This window comes from Mesitornis unicolor, unplaced genomic scaffold (assembly GCF_000695765.1).
Source record: "Mesitornis unicolor isolate BGI_N332 unplaced genomic scaffold, ASM69576v1 scaffold22281, whole genome shotgun sequence".
Classification (NCBI taxonomy): Eukaryota; Metazoa; Chordata; class Aves; order Mesitornithiformes; family Mesitornithidae; genus Mesitornis; species Mesitornis unicolor.
The window spans coordinates 16,611-35,870 of record NW_010164739.1 but is presented as its reverse complement, the minus strand read 5'-3'; the positions used below and the strand labels follow the sequence as shown (position 1 = coordinate 35,870).

The following is a 19,260-nucleotide window of genomic DNA, read 5'->3' as shown; positions in this document are numbered from 1 at the left end:
CAAAAGGTATTGGTGAACTTACCCCAAGGATATGAATGTGGAGAAAGGCAGTAAAATGTTTTATTTTCTTGAGTTTCTCAGTGGTCTTGCAGTACTTGTTGCCGTAACATTAACTACTTAAAGGGTATTCCTGATAGAGGCTATGTTTAAATGGAACTCTGTATTTGAGATTGCACACTGGTAATTCAATTTACGAAAGGACATTATAGAAATTATCTAATTGTTCTACTTTATCCTGTAAACCCAGAAGATTTGGCGGTTTGCTTCAACATAGGAGAAAAGATGCTGAATTATGGAAATGTAGTCTTTGCCTTCTTTCTCACTATCTCCAAACAACTTTAATTGCACTTTTTGATGATAATATGATTAGAGAGCAGGATAATAACCAATTTGATTTTTAAAAATCAGTGGAAGCTGTGACTAGAATTATCACTTGCTGTTGTGAAGATGTGCACAGGAATTTCAGTATGGATCTAGATACTGAAACAGTGCAAACCCTTACATGCAGATTGGTTTAGGGTATGTACTTGGCTCTGCCTTGATGATTTTTTTTCATATTTGATTAGAAAACTGTTAAATTATTTACTTTCTTTCTGTTCTAGAATTCCGAAGTGTCTGTTTTTGAGGTCAATATTCGTTTCATTGGCGGTCTTCTAGCAGCGTACTACCTTTCAGGACAAGAGGTGAGGAGACTGGAAGGTGACCCTGAAATGTAATGTATTCTAGCAAATGTTGTGTATGTTCTACAATCTTGGTTTGTCAGTAGTTTGCAAACTAATTTTATAGCAATAAGTTGTTCGAAGTAACCAAATACTTAAAGTATGAAATCTTTAAAGCTTGTTTCTGTGCAGGTCTTGGCCAATTTAGGATCCTTTGTTAGAGCCTTGAAACAACTTTTTAATCAAAATCTTTTCAAAAGAGATCCACTCAAGTAAACATCAAACTGAAATGTCAAGTCACTAGCTTTTCATGCCAACAATAACTTGTTTTGATATTCTGTAACTCTATGAAGATAGAAATCATAGTTTTGTCACTTGTCCTGCAAGGCTGTAGATGTGCTTCACAAAAGCGCTATGCAATCTTCTTACCATTTTCTCAGTGACAAACTAAGTAATATCAAGCCAATTTTGTTCCACTTTTGAAACTTCTATTAAAAAAGATCAGAGACTTCTGAGTGCTTAAGCAAAGTCATGCTTAGATTGAAAGGGTGCATATGCTTTAAACCTTGGACTTCTCTGGTCTAGCACTAACATTGCTATTACCTCTTACTTCACATACTTCAACAAGGCTGGAACCTGACCCAGCCTACAGATTAAGTGATAGCTCTTATATCTTATCAGCTACCTGTCTTTTGATCTATTACCTGTCTTTGATTTGCTTGTTTTTATTGTTTATTTTTCATGGCCCTTCTGTAGCCCGCTACCTAAAACATTAGACTTCCGACCATATTTTGTGGTTTAATACTCTTTCAGGTGTTCGTCTGCATCTTCCCCTTTTGTTTAGAGGATCACCACATACGTATCAACAAGTTCTCAGGTATTTTAAGCCTGCGATCCTAGAAATGACCAAGGGAAAACCCTGTATTTATTGTATTTTTAGGTCTTTGGCATCATCCTGGGATCTGTAGGAAATCCAGTGAGTATTCTGAAAGAAATTGCTAGTTTATTTTTCATCAGGTACTACTGCTTTACCTTCTTCACTGTCCACACTCTCCAAGCCTTCTGTCTGCAGAGGGATCAGCTGCAAGCAGTCCTTTCTGCTACATTGATTCATGTAGTCTGTTATAGCAACTCCAAAGGAAAGGAGAAGCACATAATTTTGCCCCTCTTTCCTTTGTGGCAACTGAAGAGCTGAGTTTGTGTTGGTAGCAGTGAGCCTTTCTGTGCCTTCAGAATTAGGTGTTCCATCAGTCTCTTCACAGCTCAGTAAAGATTTTACCCTCGGGGAGTGATCCTATTCCCCAGTGTTACAAGTCAGCCTTTTAAAGTGGTTGCTGCGGCACATCTTCAGGCAGACAGCTTTTGTAGCAGCTATCACTTGTCTTAGAGTAGTGATGAAATTCAAGCCCTGTTAGTTTACACTTTTGTCCTAACAAAAGAAGGCATAAAAATCTCTGAATGATCAACTCAAATATTAACTTGAGGCTGCTTTTGAATTTCACCTAGGTCAGCACTATTAACTTACCAGTTTTCTTTTGAAGGCCCTCAGAGTAGAAGCTTTCTTTTGCTATCAGGCATAAGCAAGAAAAAAATGCTTGTGTGTTTATTCCTTTAGCGAAGAAGTTTTATGGAGAGCAGTCTGAGGTACATGTGCTTTTCAACTTGTGCCAAGGAGCAGCTGAAGCAGCTAAGCAGGAACCATTAGAAGTAGTCATGGCAGTTCCTACTGTAATGCAGGTGACCTCAACAGCATGTGGAACAATGCTTCCTTTCCAGGAATCCTTATTTCTGTTGCTTTGAGCTCAGATCACATTAAGCAGTATGGGATCACTGAAGCCTTCAAGTATTGGTTGAGTAGAGCAGTCCCAAATGGTCTTTTCAGCTAGGAACATTGGTGCTGTTTCTTGATAAGTGCTCTTCCCACACCTTCTTGATATTTGAATCCATATCTCCCTTCCTCCAAGCCTCTGCTTTTATAAGACTTGCTAGATACTGGTTTAGAAGATATTTGCCATATTCTTGCGTGTCTTTTTTGATATATTAAAAAATAGGTCATAGAATCATAGAATGTGTTGGGTTGGAAAGGACCTTTAAAGATCATCTGGCCCAACCCCCCTGCAGTGAGCAGGGACAATGTTACCAGATCAGGTTGCTCAGAGCCACATCAAGCTGGACCTTGAGTATCTCCAGGGATGGGGCCTCCACTACCTTTCTGGGCAACCTGTTTCAGTGATCTACCACCCTCATATTGAAAAACTACAAATACAATGAACAGACTACTTAAAATTAATTCTGGTTCCCTCCTTTTAATTTATATAAATTCTGTTTAGGCCTGCAGCAAGAGTTACTGCTGTTTGGTGACAGTTATAAAAGCCATTCTTATTTAATTTTGACTCCTATCACTTAGTGCTGTTAAAGATGCTATTATCGAGAAACATAAAATAACATGCCTAAGTCTCAGCATCAACTGTGGAAGTTCAATCATTTTTAAGTGGCTACATTTGGAAAATTTGATCATTGGCATTGTTTATCGACATGCTTTTGCCCTTTGTATGGAGAGGGTAATTGTGCTTGATGAGATTTTATCTGATTGAGTCATAATGGTTGATACTGATCATACTACTTAAGTACAGCTGATCGTTAATTTAGATAAACTTGTCCAGTTTAATGCTGTTATTAGAAACATGTTAGTTTTCAAAAATTATTTAGCATGTCTAAAGGCATGACTGTGGTCTCCATGCACCATTTTAGCTGTCATGTTACTGGTTTTACTTAGAGGAGCATTGACTGTGATCATGGTTTTAATGAAGTCGGTTACAGTTGTCAGTAAATTTTTAAACTTTTTGTATTAAGATTGCAGATACTGCTGCCTCTTCTTTCAGTAAGAGTTCCCTCTTACTCACTGCAGTGGATGGGGGAATAATGAAATAAATCTCCTGTATGATCAAAATAAAAAAGCTTCTTTTTTTAACAGCTGCAACTTGACTTAAAATGCTGTAGGCTTGTCCTGACCAGTGTTGAGTCAAGTGCCTTTCTTTGTGAAACATGACAGGTGTGAATTTTTTAACAGCTCAACCTTTTACATGTGGGAGTTTCTGCTGTACTTCCTTGGTTGTTGAACATATAAAGCTAAAATTTGAGGAGGATGTGTTTCCATGTCCCTGTAGTCAAATGTCTTGGTTGTCTTGCCTGACTGTACCTTTCTGTTGATGTTGAGAGACAACATTGTTTCTTCGTCTAACAGGCAGTTCCCCTGATTTGTGGAAGATCACCATTTTTCTCCATTTTTCCATGTCAAAATGCCTTTTGAATAAAACAAAATCAAGATATGCCTGTGAAACTTGACACAGCGAAAAATCTGCCTGTGCATTCTTTTTGTCTTCTCAAGTTGACACAACACAGGTTTATCTGGTGGTAGGGGTAGTAAGTCTGCATTTTGGGAGGCCCTTGTTTAAGTCCTCTGCACAGTAAGTTTTTCCTGGCTGATCGTGGTCGTGCCATCTGGTGTGTGTCTAGGTGTATATTATCAGATTTCTAATAGAGTGCCGCGTTCATCTCAACTCCTACGTAGATATGAGATCCCAATCTGTCACTGTTTTTGAGATTCTTAGGGTTGGTTTTTTTTAAGCTTTGAGCCTGTAGCCTTTCTCCAAAGTACATTATTGAAATACATAATTAATATATACTAAAATAGTGGAATATAGAATCATAGAATGGTTTGGGTTGGAAGGAGCCTTTAAAAATCATCTAATCTAACTCCCCTGCCAGAGGTAGGGTCATCTTTCAATAGATCAGGTTGTTCAAAGCCCTGTCTGACCTGACTTTGTACACTTCCGAGGATGGAACATCCAGAGCTTCTCTGGGCAAACCTGATCCTGTGTCTTACCACTCTCATGATAAAAAACTTCTTCCTTATATCCAGTCCAAGCCTACCCACTTTCTATTTTTAAAATCATTGCTTTTTCTCTTGTAACTACAGGCTGTGGTAAAAAGTCTCTCTCCATCTTTCGTATAAACCCCCTTTATACATTGAAAGGCCACTGTAAGGTTCCCCAGAGTCTTCTCTTCTCCAAGCTGAACAACCCCAGCTCTCTCATAACAGAGGTGCTCCAGCCCTCTAATCATTTTTATGGCTCTCCTCTGGACCCACTCTAAGAGGTCCATGCTTTTCTTGTACTGGGAACCTCAGAGCTGGATACAGTACTGAGGTCCCCAGTATGAGTGGAGCATACTGTATACTGGAGTTTTTTTGAAATTATACTGTCAAACTACAGAAAGAAAAAAAAAAAGCTTGATTAAAAAAAACACAACAAAACCACAAAAAACCCCCAAACAAACCCACAAGAAAACCCCAAAAACCAACAACAGCAACACAACAAACAATAAACACCAAAAACCAAACAAAATAAAATAAAAAACAACAACAAAAAAAAACAAAGAAAGAAAGGGAAAAAAGTGAGATCTCCTGGTCGTGCTGTATGTCCAGGCAGGCTCTATTGCATTTTGCTGAATGCCAGAGGTTTCTTACCAGTTTCCACTGAGCAGCGAATACAAAGTGTTTACTTTAGACATCATTATTCCTTACTAAGCTGTACATTAATAAGGCATAGTCTCTAAATAGGAAGTGCAAAATTCATTGTGCCTATACTGAATCAAGAGGTACTAATTAAATATATTTTTGGAGGTACAGATTTTAAGAGAGCTGCTTAGTAGAAAGTGATTGGGAACCAACCTATGAGAACTAGGCATGCATTTTTTCCACCCCAGGTTATGATAGAATGGATAAATTTTTTACAATTTGTATCTTGATCAAAAAGGGTTCATCATCTTGTAGTTAAGGTTTGTGAACTACAAGTTTCCCACCTTCTGAGTTCACAGACACCACTATACTTCCTCTTTTCTATCTGTCAAATGGAGTTAACAGGTCAAATGAACATACTGGCGGTAAAGTATATAATGACTTCTTATCTAAATTGAGCTGGACTGTTTCTCAGTAATCTCTGCAAGAATCCTTTAATTTCTATAGGAATTAAACATGGTTTTCATTATGCTTGGGGGAGGAGGGGAAGGCTGTGATATAGTTGATAATATAACAGTAATAAGTAGAAATGAAATGTTCCATATGCCTACTTTGGGGTAAACATTGAGTATGGCAGTTTAGGATGACAATCAACATCAGGTGAATTAAAAAAACCAAACCACTAACCAAAAAAACCCACTCAATAAAACCCCCAAAACCAAAAAACAACACTTTTGTTTTGGTGGTAACATTAAAAGATTTGTTTTCTCTCATGCATCATCCTGACACAAATATAATTTTTGTCTTCAGTTATGAATCCATGTTTTTATAGTTTACAATGGTGCCTAGCGAAGGCATTATTTAGCGTTTTCCTGACAACAGTAGGTTCCTTTGTTTTTTTCCAACTTAATTCTGTAGACTTAGTTTATAAGAATGTTTTGTGTTCCTTGTGGCTATCTTTAACTTCTTATCCAACAGTAGTAAAGTGTCTTGATATCCTCTATTGTACGTAATAGCATCAGGATAGAAATGCTTAATGAAAGAGTATCATGTACACACAGAGGTCAGAACAAGATAAAGCACTTGCATTTCACAAAAAAGGATGCTATTGCAAGTTAAACTTTTGTTAGATTGGAGCTCTCTGTTCATACAGTCTTTTAAAGTCTTTCCACGAAGGTTCTTCTGTTATTTGGAAATCAACCATATTGTATAGTTGGAGTCTAATGATCCCCTGACCGTTACAGAGTTATCTGTGTCTCCCCAGCTGAGGAAGGGGTCTCCTGCCTTTTTTGTGTGGTCTACATGTTCCCCACAGCTACTGCCCCACCCTTGTCTGTGACAAGATGTGGCTCACCATGGTGGCTAGCCCTCATCATCATAGACACCCTCTGGGGCTTGATGTTACCTAGGGAGAGGTGGAGGCCTTCAGTAAACTCCTTCAAGTAGCAGCTTTTCTCACAGTGACTCCTCCCTTCTTCCCATGTGTGTGTCTGTCTGTTAGTTGAGCAACATCTCTGTGTATGTTGAGACCAGGAAGCAAAATCCTCTAATAAGAGAGTGTACCTGGAGCAAGCATATCCAGGCATTTGCTGCAGCATCCATGTCTCCAGGTAGGAGACAGCAGGATGTGAAATGGAGATAATTGTCAAGAGGCCGAAGAGATGTAGTTAACACAGACAAAGACAGAGGAACATGGTATTACATGAATTTCTTTTGTTTTGCTGTAGACTTTCAGGTACCTAGATTTTCTCCAATTTAAGATAGATCCTTTAAATGTGTAGGTTTTCCTTGTCCTTCTGAGCTTTGCCTTTGGGAAGCTCGATTCTTTCAGCCTTAACTCAGGGCAGTTAAGAATGTATTTAACTGAAATTTTTATTTGAATTATTTTAAACATGACTTCACTTTTTGTAGCATAACTTGTGTCTTTTTGTATAGAGAAGGGCTTTATTTATGTGTTTTTGTACTATTTCTTCAATGCTGATTTCAGTGGGTAAGCCTATTTATTCTGATCCTCAAGGAGTTATTTCTTGTTTTGATATGCTTGCTCTTAGGGTTTTTAAAATTGTATCATGGACTCCAGAATGAATCTTCTAAGGTGGTTGTTATGACTATGGGTTTCCTCTAAAGAAGTGTGTGTGCTGACTGCAGTACAGTGCCACTCCTCTGTTGCAGGTCTAAGATGGTCAATTTGTCACAAGGTGCTTAGGAAGCATTGCTTTGTCCTGCAAATGCATGAAATGCAAACCTAACCAGACCGGGGGGAGGGGCCACAGGGGAAGAGGTGGTCATAACCTGTACCTTCTGTACAGGAGACTTGGCAGGTGTGTGTGTGCACCCAGGTTGAATCTTCTATAATTCTTTCTGTAAAGTTGTTTTTGACATGTGTCCCATAAATGTTCATTCGCGAAGGTTTACAGTATTCTTGTGGGAGTATATGGTGCTGTGTTAGTCTCAGACATCAATAATTGTGTAGTGGATAGACTTAAGGTTAAAAATACTGGAGATATTCACTTGGTTTGGGGGGCTTCAGTGAACAGAAGTATGACCTTTTCTCAGCAATTAGCACTCTTTAAGTGCTTATGGCCCTCACTTACAGATTAGACTCCTTAGAACTTCTGAAAATTCAGGACATTTTCTGGAGGAAGATGAACCAGAAAAAGGAATGGCATAGCTAGTGGTGGTCTCTGAAAACTCAGATTTAACTCTGTAGAGTAGCATCTTATGGGAAGTCTGTAATAAAACCAAACATGGAGCGTATGGTTTCTGGGTTCCTCCCTACAAAGTTCATCTGCAGCTGTTTGCAGCAGGATTCAGGGCTTGTTTCCAGTCTTGAGTATATTCTGGTTTGTAAAGCAAGTTTCTGAGAATTAGGATAAGTGATACTTACATGCTTTGCCTAGAGCTCATTTTTTAGCAGTCCATAAAGAGATTTGTACAGTGTGCAGGAGTAACCCTATCTTGTCTTTAGATTAACTAAGCATCTTACCTGGTATGAACAGCATTTGTCTGTAGAGAGTGTGCAAGCTACCTGTTAACTGCTTGCTTTTTTTCATGAAGTGGAGCTTCACAAATCATTAAAACTCCTGGTGTGACTGGTAGCAGTAAAGAAAATATTCCTGCTAGCAACCGTGTGTGGAATGATGGAAGCCCAGAGATGGAGAGAGGGCCAGTTGTCGCGCTGAGTACATAGCTGTGCTTGAGAAACAGCATCAAGTAAGGAAAACAAAGTGAGGATTATTCTGATGGCGGCTGTGTGATAGTGGCAGGAGGACACTTACACCATTATGACAAAGTGTTCTTGTCTGCTGCTGACTTAATAATACAGTAAAAAGGATAGCTTATTGCTTTATTTTTGTTGAACAAAGTTATTTATGGTATTTGCATTATAAAAAGATTAATGATCTACTGTGTTAACCTTTGCCAGCCTTAGATATAAAGCAGTTCCTTTACGTGATTGTATTTCTCATCTTTATAAACACCATCAAAATGACATATCTTTCTGGGCAGGATAATACTATAATTCGCATGGATAAATCCAGCCTGAAATCTGTCATTTAAAATAGAGAGCAAAGGCTGTTAAGTACCTGATACTCTATTAACAGATAATCAAACTAATCCTTTCTAGAAAACTGACAGGCAGCGTCTCTTCTGTTCAGGAAGACTCCCTGGTAAAATTAAAATACATATGCCAATGGATATCCCAACAGCTGACCTAAATAGATAAAGTACAGATCTTTAAGCAAGACAATGTATTTTGTGAACTGGTTTCACAAAACTCACTATACCTATGAAGGGGCTTACCTAAATCAAGTTTTCAGAGGTTTAAAATCTCAGAAGAGAGAACAGCATTGTGTGCATCCTATCCGGTAAAGATGAGATTTCAGTTTGTTGCCAGGAGATGAGCTGCTTATCCGTAAGTGGTCATGACAGCTCACTGGTCTCTAGCAGGGCACAGCCTGAAAAAAAAATCTTTCTCTTGAATTTTAAAGTGTTGTCACATATTGAGCATTGCCACTGCTCACTGCAGTGCAGGTTGGAATCCTTGTACAGTTTCTGTTTACCAGGCTTGTAGTAAATGTTTTCTTGACTGGCAAATGGCACTTAGCCCCATTTATTGCTTCATCTTGGCACTGCATGGCACCCAAAGAGGAGAAAAGGAGGGGAAAACTGAGTTCACTTCAATTCTGTTTCCTCTAATTGGAAATAGATTTGCCTGTTGGTATAACATGCTTTAAACTGGTAGAAATAAAGGACAAGATGTTTTAGCCATAGAAAATACAGTATCTATACAGTGATGGCCGCTATTAAAGCTCTCTCTTTGGTCATGTTCCTGTAGAGGGCTACAAAAGCTAGGAAAGAGTAGACCATTTGTAGCTACTTGCATGCCATGTATCTCCTGATGACCAGGAGATAGTCTACTAGTTTTTGGCTCCCTCTTGAGTAGTTTAGCAGTCATACTGGCATGGATTGGGCACCAGTGACAGCAACCACAGTATCTTACCTGTTATTTTTCCGGGCATTCATTTATTGGCACTGCTGTTGGCACAGTAACACACTAATTTCAACCTACTGAGTTCTCCTGTGTTCTTTTCTTCTACGCTAGCGTCTGCACTGAGGGTTTTCATGCTTAATCTGATCCAGAGAGGGAGTATGGCATTCTTTTTTGTTAACTAAAAACACAGTTCTTTTGGTAGGATTTTTTTTTCTCAATTTTAAAACAAAAATACAACTCTGAATATGATAGCAGTTCAAAACCAGGCATCTTTGGTTGGTTTTTCCTTTTGGAACTTGTTTTCATTCAGTGCTAACTATTATGTTTCCCTCTTTAAAAGTAGTTTGAAGATTAAAATCTGTTCAGACAAGAACAGGTTCTGTAAGAGAAAAATGAGATAAATTACATGAATGCTACAAAAACTGCTAAGCAAAACCACTAAAAATTAGCAAAACAATTAGCAGAAGCCATGCTGCCTCTAACGTTGTCTTCACCTATCACAGGATGAAGATGGTGAACTCTTTTAGTCTACTAGGAATCAAGAGGATGCAAAGCTGTCTGCAATAGTACTGCCTTACCGTTTATGAATTGGATAATCAGCAGATAAATCTTAAAAGAAATGTCCAAAAGGCTGTCTGGCCAATTAGCATTAATTTTTTAATTCAATAAAATTACAGATAAGTGCCTAAACCAAAAGAACACAACTATGTCCATGTTCAGAAAAGGTCCTTTAAGGCGACCTAGGTATCTGTGAGCTAGTTAGTCCTATTTCACTCCTCCTCTCCATCCCAGAAATTTGATTAATGGAAAATAAGAGACCATCAGTACAGTAGTGATTTGACAACAAAAGTACTCTTTTCAGAACTTATAGCTGACTGTAGATTTGATCATGTTGAGATGGCAGGTAAATAGAAAACTCCAGAGGAATTTAATCAATTGGTCAAACTTGCCTGTATAAATGAAGTCTGTTTTAATGTTGCCAAAGGTGTAGATGTAGACTGTAAGTTATAAGGGAAAAAAAGCAACAACCCATGTTGGCCAGACCAAAATGGGAATAGAACAAGGGTATGTGTTTTGAATAGCTGTGGCTTTGAAGAATATGTGGAACTCACAAAAATGCAAGCAGCTCCATTTAAACTTTTGGTATGAAATCCTGTGGCAAAAGACCTATGAGCATTTGGATATATAAACAGGAGTTGTAAATACAAGGAGGAATTTATTTCTGTTTAAGTCATTAATGAAAGGTCACTGCTGCTATGCTGTCAACATCTTCGTAGTCATGTTTTTAAAAAGATGTGTAAAAACAGTAGAAGTGGTAGGAAAATCATGAAAAGATGGAGGACTGATAGTTACGCTTCCTGAACACATGCATAGTCAGTATGTTGTATGTGCCTCAGTCCAGATATATCTCTGAAAGAAACAATTTACTTAAATACTGCTTACTGACATAAACAGTAAGTAAATATAAATAACTGTAATTGAGCTTTATTTTATACAGAAGATCATATTGTTGCTCTGAGCCTTCTTGATTTTTGTTTGCATGGCATAAAATAAGAAAATCTTTGTCTTATATTTCTGGCCCTAGGATCTACAAATTATGCTGCAGGAGTTCAAGGTATTTCTCTCTTATTCCAAAAGAAATGTCAGTTTTTTTCAAGTGCTTTGCAGAATTTATGCAGCTGGGAAGATTTGGTGCTTGCTAGTACATAGCTCATAGTTTTTGTTTGCCTACTAATTTTCTGTCAGAACTTGGGGGGGGTGTGTATGTATATATGTATATTAACTGTAAGTAAGTTAATGATGTCTGTAAAACTGTGAAAACAAGCCAGTTCATTTGCTTAAAAAAACCAAAAACCACAAAACACTGTTTACTTACTTTCATCAAACACAATGTATTGAAATGTATTTTACATCTAACACTGTTTAAAGGATATGATTTTGAAGATGTAAAAGCTATGTGATTTTTTTTAATTATTTTTTTTCCTAGACACTGATTTTTGCATTATAAACTGTTCCATCATACCAGTGGGAGGAGGGAGGCTGTGTGTATAATGAATGCACATAGTGTGAAACAATATGTAATTTCATCTCTGTTTAACTTCTTTTGTAAAGGCAAATACAGTCTAAAGGGGACCAAGTCAATTCTGGCAAAGTCTAAAGGGGAAATCAAGATTAATTTAAAATGGAAAGCTTGGCAGCACATTCAAGAGAAACAGGAGACGGAGAAATAACTGAGAAAGAAAGTAGAAATTGATACAATGTAAGCACAGAGCTGAAGGACAAAAAAGATGACACAGCAGAGAAAAATATATGGGAAATAAGGGAGATACTTGACATGAATGGAGAATTACCATATCAAGATAGTTTAATAATCAGAGAGGGTAGATAATTTTGATTACTAAAAGGATTCTCATAAGACTTGTAAGTATAGCACAAACAGCTTAACTACTTGACTTCAGAACCATTTCTTAGGGTTCCTAATACACATTTTCCTTCTTAAAAACCACAGAGACGAGATCATCAGTTGGGCTGGGACCTTCAGAAACACAATGTAATCTGTTACTTGTCTCAGTAGAACAACTGGTAGTAGCAAAACACTAAGGGTCACTGATTAAGGAAAAAAAAAAGCGAACACCAAGATTCATTTATACCATTTGCTTTGCCTGGATGTGTTTGGCTACAAAGGCATGTTCAGAGGCTGATATATTAGGGCCAGTTCTAGGCCTGAAGAAAATGTTCTGGAGATGAGCGAGCGTTCTTCCCCTGTCAAGATTCCCCAAGATCTTTCTCGTGCTCCTATTCCTTAAAACTACACTCTCAATGGTCCCTTGTTGTGTCTTGTTTCCATTCATTCCCTGTCCTTCCTCCTCCTGATGCCTTTTGTTCCTTCCCTTCAGCTCTTATTCGTGCTCTCTTAACAGCTTTTCCCTGGCTCTACATCTTGTATGAGGTGGGTGACTGGAAGCCCTATCTTTTACCAATTTTACTTCCCTGCTGATCGCTCTTCTTCCCTTGATGGCGTTTTTGTTTGTTTTCCTGGTGGCTGTTCAGAGTCATTATTCTCCCTTCCCTTTTTTCACACTCCTTTCCTGCTGCCAGCAAGTAGTGGGAGAACATTTAAGCCAGATGCCAGACTGTTGTCTGTGCTCTCACATCTGGTTCCCTGGGCTGCAGTAGCTCCCACAGCAAGAAGAAATCATCTGACAGCAGTCTTTTAAAAGCCCGCTTCCATCCTTGGAGCATGCTTAGGCATGAGTGATTGTGATTAGTATGTTGTGCAAATTCAAGATTGTTGCTTCTAGTCCTGTGACAATTTATGTACAGAGCTGACTAATCTGGCAGGTTAATACTGCTTGTGCGGGGAAACTTACAGTGAAGAAGTCAGAGATATGAAAAGAAGGAAAGATAAAGCACAAAAATTGCCTGGGCTGAAGGCAACTTTCTAATAATAATAATAGAAGAGACAATTAACTCAAAACTGCTATGGCTTTTGGCTCAGTTAGGCAGGATGAGAAACAGTGCATTATATCTTCCTGGAATGATTAGATCAAGGAGGCATTTATATGCCAGATTTTTATCACGTTTATACTGAATTTTAAGTGATCTGTGATGTTGGCTGACTGGTATAGAGTACCTCAGATTTGAAGGCCCTTTAAAAATGGAAAATGTGTAACTTTTCTACTTGGATATGCATGAAACCCATGCCAAGGAAGCTGATACGGCTATTGAAGTGAATGGAAATTATGCCGTTTAATTGTGGTATTATTAGCCAGTGTCAGGTAGCTTAAATGTGATTAGCTGGTTGTCCAGTGCATGCCAAATTTTTGTGTTTAGATAATCTAGAGCAAAACTTTCAAATATTTCTAATAAGCTAATATATGCACAAGCTTTCTTGTATGGATTTTTCAAAAATATCACTAGTGTGAAACCAATGAATATTTCATTAGATCCTAAGATGCCTCAGTCAACAGTAACTAGATTCCTCACATCTGTTGTCCAGAGAAGCAGCTTTGAAAAACTTTTTAGTAAAAGATAAAGATAGTATCACTTAAGAATTCTGTTTGCAAATCTTTCCCTGATGATGGTAGAAAACCACCACAGTATTTATTATCTTATATCTAAGAAGCAGCATTTGAACATATAATTGCTAATTTGTAAAATGTAAATAGCCAAAGTTGTAGTCAACCAGATAATACCTGTTTTATCTGCATTTAACTGATGCAGTTTAAGTATTTTTCTGTGTTTATTTTTCTGCTCGTTTGTAGACTGAAGATTGTAGCTGTGAACAATATGATCAGATAGGGATTTTAATGCTTTTCAGTACAACTCCAACTTAGGAACTACCACTAGGATAGTTTTCCAAGATTATCTAGTCCTTTCAGATCAGTTTATATGATGGTGTAGCTTCTTGCCATCTCTTTTGCCAGTGCTTAACCTGTCTCTGTATTCAGTATTCCAAAAAAACCTGACCTTTATTTTTATCTCGGAACAGTCCAGAGCCTCTAGGGAAGAGGAGATCTGGAGACTTGAGTGTATGAATGGACCCGAGCAGTCCTGTGAGCTTTACTGTGTTTTTTGATTCAGAAGTAGAATGCAGAGCATAGTTGCAGCTTTTTCCTTGAAGTCAGGATAATTCTGATACACTGCACTAGAAGTATTTTACAAGCTGAATCTCCAAAAATATTAAGGATAGCTAGGCTTTCATAGCTGGGACTTTTAAATCAAAGGCAACTGCTACATCACTGAATTTCATGCATCGTCTGAAACTGGACAGCCTTTCTTGCCTTCCTACCATTCTTTCAAATTGTCAACAAAAGCATATCTTTCAGGGAGATATCCAGTGTGGTTTTCTTTTATAGAAGTATTTCTTGAAGTCTCACATTTGGTGTCACGCTCTAAAGAAAATGTCAACCTAGTCTGCATGGTTTGAAAATTAAGGGAGTTTCAGAAAATCTCTTTTACATAAGAATGGGTGAAGGGAGGAGGCAGTCATAAATTATCATAAATGTTGACTTTCTGAGTTTACTGAATTGGTAATGAGGCTTTTTGTTTTGGTATAGTTTTTTTGGTTTGGTTTTTTTTTTTAAGAAGGAACATTTCATGAAGCATTTATTGGCTTGTGAAACGAGTAAACCAGCAAGTTATGTTATATTTATGGATGAAGTACTATCTGCTTTGTCATGTTGTTCTTGAGAGGCCAGAATTCTGATAGCACGAAGGTGCTCTGCAGCAACAGTTGCATGAACAGGAGTAACTGGTCCTGGACTTTCACCAGGGTGAATTTGGCAGTGTTTTAAAATTTTGGAGATTGTTAGAATTAAGGAATTAAGCCAAATTTCTTTCTCTCTGCCTGTGTAAATCTTCTGTGTGTAACAGCTGTGTGTCTTACAGAAGTGTAGTAGCTTAAAAGGCTACGGTTTAAATGAGTATTGTTGGGCATCCAAGCTAATGCACAAGATGAATGACACCACCCTTATATCACTTCTACCTTCAAAAAGGACAAGAGGAGGACTTGGGGAACTACAGGCCAGTCAGCCTTACCTCAATCCCTGGAAAGATGATGGAGCAACTAATCTTGGAAAACTATTCCACAGCCCATAAATGACATGGTGACAGGGAGTAGCCAGCATGGATTCACAAAAGGGAAGTCATGGTCAACCAACCCTGATAACCTATGATGAAATGACTGGCTTGGGAGATGAAGGGATCACTGTGGGTATTGTCTACCTAGACTTTAGTAAGGCTTTTGACACTGTCTTCCATAAGATCCACACAACAGAGCTGGTGAAGTATGGGCTAGATGAGCAGATAGGGAGGTGGATTGAAAACTGGCTGAATGTCTGGGCCCAGAGAGTGATGATCAGTGGTGCAAACTGTAGTTGGAGGCCAGTAACTAGTGATGTACCCCAGCTATCAATACTGGGTCCAATCCTGTTCAACGTCTTCATTAATGATCTGGATGATCTAGTAACAATGTCCCTGCTTATTGCAGGAGGTTTGGACTAGATGATCTTTAAAGGTCCCTTCCAACCTAATACAATCTATGAATCTATGATGGGACAGAGTGTGCCCTCAGTAAGTTTGCTGATGACATAAAACTGGGAGGAGTGATTGGTATTCCAGAGCATCATGCTGCCACCCAGAGGGCCCTCAGGAGACTGTAGAAATGGGCTGACAGGAACCTCATGCAGTTCAGTGAGGGCAAGGGCAAAATCCTGTACCTGGGAAGGAGCAACCCCATGCACCAATATATGCTGAAGACCAACTATCTGGAAAGCAGCTTTGCATAAAAGTGGTAAACACCCAAGTTAACCATGAGCCAGCAATGTGCCCTTGCTGCAAAGAAAGTGAATGGTATCCTGGGCTAGGCTCTCTATTATAAGAGACACGGACATACTGCAGAGAGTCCAGCAAAGGGCCACAAATGTGGTTAAGGAACTGGAGCACCTCTCATCTGAGGAAAGGCTGAAAGAGCTGGGACTGTTCAGCCTGAAGAAGAGAAGGCTTTGGGGGGCATCTCATCAATGTGTACGAATATCTGAGGGATGAATTAAAGAAAGCAGAGCCAGTTGACACCATAAACATTTCAAGTTGATACCATAGTCCAGATTCAAGTCGATTCCTGTTGTTTTGACTTCAATCTTAGCCTGCTGAGATGTCATAAAGTAATATAAATTCAGAAAGCATCCTTTTGCAGGATAGGTCTTCTCTTGTTTAAAGACTTTTAGTCTTATAAAAATGGTAAGTGTTGTTCATCAAGTACTTTGGTAATCATTACATCTCACCAAAGGCAGCAGAAGTACCTTAGCTATGGCATTATCTTTGCAGTATCTGCACATTTTCCTTCCTTGAACATCTGCTATGACTCAAGACACCTACAATGCTGAGGAGGTGCTGTTGTATTTATGTAATTTATGTAATTCATCGTTTCACCACTATATGTGGTATAATTTGTAGCTGCCTTGCTAAATCTCACAAACATGGATTTAGATTCTTCAGGACCAATTCTAGATGTGGCATACTTCTTCAATCATCACTTACAAACATCTATAAAATATAGCTGAAGTGCTCTCCTACTCTCAAGTCATACTATGATAGCTGAAATGTTACTAGAATCTTATTACATCTCCCTCATCTCACAAGATGCCTTTGTAATGAAATCTGTGGAATTTATTAGAAGCAAATATGTAAGGAGGAAGTAATTTCTTCATTTTTTGGTAGCAGGATGTCCCTTGGGGACATTCCCCGCTAGGAAATGCCCTAGGAACACTATAAAACCCAGAGCATTTACATCTTGAAGGGGAAACTTAGAGTGTGGAACTTAGAGCAATTCATCTGGCATGTAGACCTCTTCCTATGCAGTAAGGCTTTTTGGTGACAGCGCTGCTTATCTTGATTTTCAGCAGTAAATCACACCATGAGCCTCTATCTCTGCTCATGCAGAAAGTCCTATCTGACAAGTTGAGCTTTAAATGGGTGGCTAGCCACAAAAAGGTGGTGCAGAGTTCATCACTCCAAACTGAACTCTAAAGGTAGAAAGGTAACTATTCTAGACTGGGCCAAGAAATACCAAATTTTTTCCTCAAGAGTCTGAATCTAGTGTTGCTGTTGGATGCTCTGTTATTTTAATCTGCATTTGTTAATTAGATAGATCTGCCTCATCATCTTCATGCTTAAGTGTTTGAAAGCAATGTACAAGTTTTGATAGCAATAGTAGTGCTGATGTTGAGACTGCTGCATTTTTGTGAACTTGTGCAGTATATCTGATCTATGCACATACATAAAAAAAGATTCTGTATTTGTATAAAACATCTATAATAGCCCTCAGAGTTAGGATCAGAGGCTATTTGAAGTTGTTAATGCTGGAAAGGAACACCTAACAGCAGTATTAGCATAATACTGTCTTCTGAGGTTGCAGCCATGCATCTCAGTAGTTACTGGATACATCAATAAGGCTTTTGAAGAATCATCTTAATCTTTGAGGCCTTTTCTGCTGAATGTTTTGGCCTTACTTGGATTAATAGGCTCAGGAGCAAACTTTCATATTATGGGTGGCAGGTTCGATATGTTAAGCATCAATTTAATGGATGAAAATGATTCAGGCCTTTACAGCTGATCTGCTGTACACACTAGTTTGGAGATACTGATTGATGTTTTCATCTTAATGAGGGATCCACTTATCTGATTTGTGGTTTAGGTTTTGCTTTTTCTGCTAATTTTCACACTCTTTCACCTTCTAGCTGTAAACAGCTTGATTTGTGTTTGATGGGGGAAAAAATCCTTCCATTGCTTTATGGTATTTGCAGAAAGAAGCATTAGCCTACTGAAGGGCATGTAAATTGATGGATTTAGTGTATTAGATTTTACTGTGTAAAATAGAAATACATCTCCAAGTCTATGGTGGCTTATGGAACTTTTCTGAAAAAAAGTTCTATTTTGAGAATGGATGGAACAGCTGCCCTGGAATTAATACACATGTTTACCTAGAACAGTATTTTTGCATCTTCAAAATAAGATGACTTGATAGAGCTGTTATGCGGTCTTTACTTTAAGAAGACTCTGATCAGTTACCTCCACATCTTGAGGCCACTACATGCTGATTTTTTTAATTGAAGCACCTTTGAAAAAAAGATTGAGTTATCCTGCAGGAAAAGCACCTCTTTGAGAGCTGTTGCCTTTGTGATTTCTGTGACTCCCTCTCTGTTATAGGATCTTATACTTTTGAGCTTGTGCTAGCAAAGAAACTCGGGGTGGATAGTCTCTGTGATTTATGCACCAGTTACAAAGGTGCTTTGTTGGTCTACTGCATAGGTAGAAGATCTGGAGAGTGACAAAATACTTTCCACTTGCATGTATGGAATGTGCACAAGCCATTTGATTAATTTGCAATATGGCTGGAAGAGTGGTACGGAAGCTGTTTAGTTCTCAGTTATTCTTCTGTTCCTTGGCAGAGCCAAATCATGTCAGTCTTCGTAGTTGCAGACATTGTACAGGGGTTTCTTAAAAGCTGTACTGGTGACTTCAGCAATCACTGTCATGTTTCATTATTAGTTATGACTAACTTTTTCCTAATAACTAACTTACATTTCCTTGCTCCATTTTGGTATTATTTTGTGTTCTCCATGTCCACGGAAAAAAATAATTTCCTTTCCCATGTGTTAGCCTTTTATGTACTGAAACGTCATTATCTTGTCCTCTCTTGAACATCTTTTCTCTGGACTAAATAACCCCAATTCTTTTTACTGTTTCCTAATGAGCTCTATTTTCAAGGCATCTATTCATTTTTTGTTCTTTTCTGTTCTTGCTTATACATTTCTTGAAATGCATTGTCTGACAACAGGGAACTGCCAAGGCTGAAATAGAATCTATCAGTTCAACCTGTTTTTAAAAAAATATATATACTTACTATATAAGTAAACATGTTGTCTGATGCCAGCACATATTTAAAACCTGGAGCCTGAGGCATTTACTGTTGCTTTTATGGTAAGTCTGAAACTTAGTGAAGAAGTCACTTTAATGAGCTCAGCAGAGAATTCTGGTCACATCTGCAGTCTTCCATAAAAGGCCTCTCATCTACCACTGCTTGCTTT

General features: G+C 38.3%; 1 protein-coding gene across 1 annotated transcript in view; it reads left to right on the top strand.

Annotated features, from left to right (window-relative positions):
* LOC104548411 (mannosyl-oligosaccharide 1,2-alpha-mannosidase IB-like) overlaps positions 1 to 19,260 on the top strand; it is a gene marked incomplete at its 3' end in the record, with an annotated part of 44,406 nt that overhangs the window by 19,180 nt on the left and 5,966 nt on the right. The window contains exon 3 of the mRNA XM_010194424.1: positions 603 to 683. Coding sequence (XP_010192726.1) covers positions 603 to 683 — 81 coding nt within the window. The remainder of the gene's footprint in view (positions 1 to 602; positions 684 to 19,260) is intronic.